This window comes from Phyllobates terribilis, unplaced genomic scaffold (genome assembly GCF_046119375.1).
Source record: "Phyllobates terribilis strain yellow unplaced genomic scaffold, ASM4611937v1 Scaffold_6450__1_contigs__length_44468, whole genome shotgun sequence".
In the NCBI taxonomy this organism is placed as follows: domain Eukaryota; kingdom Metazoa; phylum Chordata; class Amphibia; order Anura; family Dendrobatidae; genus Phyllobates; species Phyllobates terribilis.
Genome location: NW_027369193.1, coordinates 489 through 8,201, shown reverse-complemented (window position 1 = coordinate 8,201; position 7,713 = coordinate 489). Strand labels below are relative to the sequence as shown.

The following is a 7,713-nucleotide window of genomic DNA, read 5'->3' as shown; positions in this document are numbered from 1 at the left end:
TTTAGTGAAAAATATATTTGATTAAAAGGTATTTCTATATAAAAATGTGAATATTTCGTTTGAAAAATTGGAGTAAAAAATAAAAAATAATTACTACATATCTATCAAAATAAGAAAAAGAGTTTATCTTCTGGATAAAGAAAAAATAAGCTCCACAAAACGGACCCTAATAAACACCATAAAGTATTTTTTGTGTATTATTTCATTTTCGTAGATAAGATGATAAATAATTGAGATTAAGATTCCTTCTTAATTTTTGCTTGATTACACATGCAGTGATGCAAATGGCATTGACATCCTCATGATCCACACATCAAACAAAACAAATAGAACCAAACCTAACTTCCGTTGATTCTCAAATTCAAATTCTCTCAAAGCCTTTTGATCAAAACTTTCTAAAAAATACAAACGATTGTCGATGGCTACAATTTCCCAAGGAGGGAGTAGATCAAACTAGTCAACTTCCATTTCAGACAAAGCATCATCCAAGATCGATCTCAGCTCTTTCAACCTTTGCCTTGTTATAGCTACACACTCCTGCAAAGCTGATGTGTAGAGCAAAATAGATCCGCCAGACTTGTAAAGCGAAACGAGCTGATGAGAGTCATTCAAAACCACAGTCACGGTAGTTTCCATGACAGACTCTTCCTCTGAAGTGGGGTCAGCTAAGATATAATTTTTGTGTAAAATACAAGTCAATGAAAATGGTATGTTGCTTAGATTCAGTTTTCTCTTCTCTTTGTTGACCGCCTCTTCTCCCATTTTCCTCTCCGTATCATCCTCAGCCAATATCACCACTCTTCCTTCATCATTTAACGATACCACTGGGATTCTCACTGGATATACAGGATTTTAACAAGTTGAAAACTAGAGGTTACTTAATCATCATAGTGAGACAGTAATAAGATGAACGGCTTACAGTGGGAGAAAGCAGCAACTGCTGAGAGTAATGCAGCATCAAAAAGTGCACCATCCGAATCCAAACAATATATGTCCTACATGATTTAGTACACTTTTATGATAATGCATTAATGAGAGTAAGCCAAACGGACCGTTAGATACTAAATATTAGTACCAGGTAAGCCATCCAAGCAGCTTTTCCACTGACTAAGGACAGCTCCTTCAGATTAATCATTCCAGAACTGCAGAAACAAATATGATTTCAAATTTTGCTATTATAAGTGTAATAAAGCATACAAGAGAAGTTGATTACATACCTCAAGATGGTATCAGACAACTGCTTTGAAATTACTTGTGCGGCTTCAGCTGGTCTACCAGGCCTAACAATGGGAGAACAAATAGGTGGCAAGTGGAACTCAATTGCTGTAAAATAAAATGAGCAACAAATTTTTATAAACTACTTACAAAGAAAGAAAAAACAACAAGAATAATAGAAGATCGCAATGTAAGATTAGAGTAGAATAAGAGACCTATATTGCCTTCATCTGGTAGCTCTGCTGTAGGGGTCATGATCTCCATTTTAATGGCAGACAGCATTGTCTGAATGAGGATAAAACCAAATCGTCAAGGAAATGGGTAACGAAGAACAGAGCAGCAGAACACTTTTTTTCTTCCAAATTACACTTCATAATTATGGCAAAAAATTTCAAAAAGAAAAAGAAGTGCATTGGTTGATCACTTACTGTGGAACCAATCTTTGCAAGAGCTGAACCATTAGCACATCCAACAGCCCCTTCAGGTCAGTATAGAAGCCAAAAAAAAGTTAATAATAGAAAACACATAATTAATCAAACAATTTTACACCAAAGGAAACATTTTTCCACAAACCAAGGGCCAATGTAGTGTCTCTGGCCTGTTGAAGTTGTCTGGCATCAGGTCTTACGGAGTCTGTTAGAAGGCGCTCAAAGTACTGAAGGGGAAAGAGGCATCTATAGGCTTCAAAATCCACCTCTTTTGACAAATCCCCCGTAGAAACCATATTCCTAAAATCCAAGGAAAAACATTATACAACATAACTATGAAAAACATTATACATGATATTGTTTTGAGGTAAAAAAGTAATACAAAAGAGTTCCTAACCGGCACATGCACATCATAATTATGATACTAGTTGTTTTCAATTCCAAGATAAAACATCAATAAACAACCTAGATACTTGGGAAACCTCTTGTTGTGCAGAAAAATATGAACTAGTTGTTGTGCAGTAATGTAGCAATTACACCAAGTAAATTAGACTTCATCAAGTGAAAACATTTACAACAGACTACAAGTGTAATGCTTACTGAATAAGTGATAATAACACCAAGTAAAGTAGCAAGAATAAGCAACATCAACCAACGTAGTGTATAAATTTTCACTGCCAAACCAGCCAGTAAAAGATTATCAAAATAAATTAGAGTTCATCAAGTGAAAATATTTTCAGCAGACTTCAAGTTCTATGCTTACTTAACAGGTGATAATAGCACCAAGTAAAGTAACAAGAATAAGCTCATGTCGGATTCGGTTTCGGACCCAATCCGAAAATCCGCATTTTATATATAAATAAAAGAGAGAGCAGCCAAAAAAACAGAACAGACTCGTCATATTCAACAAACATAGGTTTAAAATGACAATTAACAGTGTAGCTCAATGAGAAGAATTAAAATTCAGACTCGTCATACTTCAATTAAACAAAGTAACAAGCAATAATTTCAGAATTCAGATCTAGTTCAACCAACAAGCGCCGAGCAGGACTGGTGAGGAGCGAGAGTTACTGAGAAGGTGGTCAAAACAGGGGGAGCAACATACCGAGCAGCGAGAGGGACGGCAGGTGGTGAGCAGCGAGAGCGGGAAACGTGAGAAGCACGGCGGATGGTGAGCAGCGGGAGGGACGGCGGGTGGACGGAAAGGCGGCGGACGGTGAGGGGGCGACTGGCAAGGAGGAGGCGGCAGATTATTTAGGTTTTGTTGAGAGGTGCGTGGCCAGAAATAATAACGCGTACTGGAGATGGGAATGAGTAACAAGGTTGGGTTTAATATTTTTCGTAAACTCTCATTTATTTTCGGATTGATCGGATTAATACAAAAATTCACCTATTAAATTTGACCCGATCTGAAAATTTCGGATTGATATTTGTGTGGCCTGAAATCAGATCGAACGGAATGGATTAAATCGGATCAGATTTTCAAATCGGATCAGATTTTTAAATCGGATTATCGGACTCTGGCACACCCCTAGAAAGTAGTGACCAAAAATATATTTGTGACCAACTACGGAGTTATAAAGGAAGGATTAATTGTGTAGTGTCTTAACATGAGTAGGTGAGTACATATCAGAACTGTTGATCGTCCATCATCTAACGGCTAAGAAGGCGCGCGCTTCTATGTTTTATTTTTAATGGACAGGGGCATTTTCGTCTTTTCCTCGTTCTGTCTCTACGGTCGCCCTCCTTCTTCTTCTCTATCGGCGATTTTGTATTCTTCGATCGTCGTCATCTACAGTCTCGCTTTTTGGTGCCTGGTTCTGATCCCATCAGGTTCGAATCATCTTTTTCCCAAATTCTAGGGTTTTGTTGTATGTGTTTGTTGATTTTGCTGATTTTCTAGGGTTTTTCGCAAACTTTGTGTCTGATCCTTCACAGTTGTAATGTTCTGTAGTTGATGATTTTATGGTTGATTATCGCATTTGAAGTGTATCTAGTAGATTCATGCAATTTCCGGGTGTATTTCTGGTTTCCGCAAACTCTATATATAATTAGCGCATTTGTTGTTGTTGTTTTACGGTTTTCTATTGGTTTTCGCATTTGTATATGTAATCCGCGTATTTTCTGGTGTTTTTATGGTTCTTAGTTTTGTACGATGTTGATTTTTGCTAGTGTTCAGTTTTATGGTTCTCAATTTTTGGTTCTCAGTTTTCCTGGTGTTCAGTAAATGTTTTAGGTTGTTGTTGTTTTCTTGTTATTAGTTTGTTTGATGTTTTATTATTCTCGGTTTTGTTGTGTTTTATAGTGTTGTATTTATTCTGATGTTAGTTGTTCGTGTTCCATGATTATCAATTATTGATCTTCCATTTTGACATGAATTGTTTTGGTGTTCTATGGTTCTTTCTGAACTCTTTTATGGTTCTATGGTTACTATTTGTTGATGTTCCTTTTTGCTGGTATTCTATTTGTGACTTTTGATTGATGGTCCCCTTTTGTACTGGATTTTGGTTGTATGAACATCTTATCATCAATTGTGATTTCAACTGATCTATCTTGTACGAATTTGATTGCGGTGATCTGAATTTTTGATATGAACTTGCTGGTAAGAGTTTTGTTGTTTGAAATCTATTTTTTTTATTTTTAGATTCAATGGCAACATGGTTCATGAGTATTATCTATGAGTTTCCTGGGTTTTATTTTACATGTTCATGTGTGCAAACAGTGTAATAACCCTCTCTTTTATACCTTAACAATTAAGTTGATACTTAAATCGGTATATATTAAACTTTAATCATATCTTCAAGGAAATTTCTTACCCTTAAAAACACCTTGAAGAGACCTATAATTAAATTGAAAGTTGAAATTATCCTAGAAGGGAATTTATTTTCAGATTTGATAAAACTATGGTAAATCACCATCTTCATCATTTCCATCAACCATTTGTAGGTCTCCTCTTCCTCCTCATAGACCAACTATTGCACCTCTTCTTTGTCTTTTCCATGTGAGAGTTAATGCATTCTTATCTCTTCATCATGCATCTTCATCATCACCCTTGTTCTATAAATAGGGAGCTTCATCCTCACTTTCACTCTCAACCCGAATCTGAAATCATCCTAGATACTCTAGTTCGAGCCTTTATTTACTTAATTTCACTATAAATTTGAATTCCTCACACTCAAATCAGTGGAGTTCGACTCTTGAATCATCCAATTCCGTTTCCGAACGATATCAATTCAACTCCGAAGATTGTAAGTCGTCCTTACACTTTGATTTTTTTGCCACTTCTGTTTTTCTGTATTTATGGACTTCTCGTTCATAGTTTTTTGAGATTCTTGAGTCTAAATTGTATTTCGACTCGGTACGAATCCAACGCCACCAGTCTCGTCTAGTTTCGTCGTCATTTGACCCCTGAACGAGATATTCGAAGTTCATTGTGCAACCCAGTCTTTGATTTCCGGCGTGAACGGTGAGTGCTCACGATTTTCCATTTTAATGAGTCTATAGTTCATTTTTTCTTGATTTTCTTGATGGTAAGTTGTATTTCGTTTCGATACGAAACCAACGATACCAACCACTTCTATTTTCGTTATCATTTGATCCCTGAACGAGTTCTTCGAAGTTCATTACGCAGTTCAACAACTGTTTCGACGTGACCAGTAAGTGCTCACGGCCTTCGCCTTTTCTAGAGGATATAATTCGTCCTTTATGGATTTTCTTGATTCTAATTTGTAGTTTGTTTTGATACAAAACCAATGGTACCAACCTGTCCGATTCCGTCTTTGTTTGAGCCTTGAACGAGCAGTCTGAACCTAGTTGTTGTGCAACAACATATGTTCTGCCGAATTACATTCGGGTGTTTGGAACCAAGCTCGTAAACTAGGAACCTTATCTCCATTCGATATGTATCAACATCTTCTGATGTAAGGCAAGTGGTGGTTCGCTCTTGCTTATCTATTGTTTTTATTCCATATTCGTCTTAATTAACAATGAATCGGTTGTTATATTAAGTTGGGATAAAATATAATTCTCTTGTGTGTTGGGAACCTTAATAACCTAAAGTAAATGTTATTTAGGTTGTATGCATATAGTGTATATACTACATATATATATGATTATATTACTACCTTAGGGTGATATATGGACTTTGTTGTGGATTGTTGTGGATATATTGTATAATTGGAAAGAGTATTAGTAGGAACACTATGTACCTCGTGAGGTCTAGTTGTTTCTTTATAACTCGGTATTAGGAGGATGTCCCTAATATCTTTTGGTCATGACCGACCGTACCCTTATATGTTGATATAAGTGGTGGTGCACTTAGCCAATACCGACAATCAAGATTATTCCCTTCATTTTCATTGCGAGACATTATTAAAAGCTTCAACTTGAATGTACGTTTTGAAAAGTAAAGAAGATAAGTGTTATTATGCACATAGTAAATAAATCTCCGGGCGATTAGTACAACTTGGAAAATCGTTTGCCCTCCTGGTTAAGTAAGTCATCTTTTCAATCTGAATTCGCACAACACGTACGCGGTGAGGTTGGTCGTTGACCCAATTATTCATGCATATATATATATATATAGAGAGAGAGAGAGAGAGGTGGGTTCCGGTAAAACGGTTTTTGTGGTAAAACGGTAGTACTAATCTGGACCATTAGATTGAAGAGAATGGATGGGATGAATTTGATTGGAAAAAAATAAATTAATTAAATGAAAATTAATTAAAAAATAAATGAGAGAATCTAGGGAAGAAAAAAAAGAGGATACAAAATAAAAAAAAGATGCTTTCATTGGTTATGATTTTATCTTCTTCAAAAATGATCTCCTGAGAGTTCATTAAAGATTTTTTCTGATCGTTCAAGAGTTCATTCGTTCCGTGATTACGGTTTTTTCAAGATCCATAAAGGTGCGTTTTTACAGTTACCGTACAATTTTCGGAATTTGTTGTATATTTGTCGCGATTCAATACATGTTTTTCTAAGATTGCTGTCAAACTTTCTCGTTCACTTTGTCACGATTACTCTGTTATGAATAGCTCAATTTCAAATTTGCAAATTCTTTTTTCACTGATTTTGAGTCATGATTTTCGAGATTTGAGTACTGATTTTCGGTGTTGTTTTTCCCAGAAATCAACTATAAGACACTTTCTTCATGTTGAATTTGAGTAATGATTTTTGTGATTTAAGTTCTGATTTTGAGTAATGATTTTCGGGATTTTTCATTACGATTTTCGCGATTTCAACGTTACGAATAGCCCAATTTTAATATTGCGAATTCTGTTTCTCGCGAATTTGAGTAATGATTTTCGTGATTTTAGTGTTGATTTTCGGATGTGATTTGAGTACATATTACCAGGTTTGCAAATTCTAATTTTCATGTTCTTTAAGTTACATTTTTAAATCTGAAAATAATTATTTTTAAAATCAGAAAATAATTGTTTTTTATTTACTTTTTTAAAATCAGAAAGAGTAAATACCTAAAAATGGGGGATTCTAGTAGATGTTTTTGAATTTACTTTATTTTTCAAAAAAAATAATAATTGATTTAATCTTAACCGTATATTTTTCTCTAATCTAACGCTCTAGTATAATACTACTGTTTTACTAGAAGAGGTTGTTTTACGAATACTAGAATCCCCCATTTTTAGGTATTTACTGTTTCTGATTTTAAAAAAGTAAATATAAAACAATTATTTTCTGCTTTAAGAAAAAATTATTTTCTGATTTTTAAAAAAAATCTGATTTTAAAATAATTATTTTCTGATTTAAAAAAACAGTAATTTAAAGAAAATGAAAAACAGGATTTGCAAACCTGGTAATATGTAGTGAAACCACATCTGAAAATTAGTACTACAATCACGAAAATTATTACTCAAATTCGCGAAAAACAGAATTTGCAACATTAAAATTAGGTTATTCGTAACATTGAAACCGCAAAAATCGTAACTGGAAATCCCAAAAATCATTACTCAAAATCGCAAAAAACCGAATTCGCAAACATTGAAATTGGGTTTTTTCGTAACAATGAAATCGCGAAAATTGTAACTCGAAATCACGAAAATCATTACTC

The 7,713-nt window shown here is 34.6% G+C and overlaps 1 protein-coding gene across 1 annotated transcript; it reads right to left on the bottom strand.

Moving 5' to 3' along the window:
• Positions 1-453: 453 nt before the first annotated feature.
• Positions 454-2,453, bottom strand: LOC141251010 (exosome complex component RRP43-like). The gene is made up of 9 exons (XM_073670182.1): positions 2,407-2,453; positions 2,219-2,317; positions 1,789-1,943; positions 1,644-1,693; positions 1,431-1,500; positions 1,218-1,323; positions 1,076-1,142; positions 920-995; positions 454-836 (listed from the first exon to the last, which is right to left on the bottom strand). Exons 1-9 carry the CDS (start codon positions 2,451-2,453, stop codon positions 454-456), a joined length of 1,053 nt encoding a protein of 350 aa, XP_073526283.1.
• Positions 2,454-7,713: the final 5,260 nt, after the last annotated feature.

Excerpts from the sequence above, each read along its gene's own strand:
- LOC141251010 (XM_073670182.1), bottom strand. The coding sequence starts at position 2,453 with ATGAGCTTATTCTTGTTACTTTACTTGGTGCTATTATCACCTGTTAA. Across the intron at positions 2,318-2,406 it reads GTGCTATTATCACCTGTTAA|TGAAAATTTATACACTACGT; the intron begins GTAAGCATAGAA and ends CTGGTTTGGCAG. Across the intron at positions 1,501-1,643 it reads TTGCAAAGATTGGTTCCACA|ACAATGCTGTCTGCCATTAA; the intron begins GTAAGTGATCAA and ends ATCCTCATTCAG.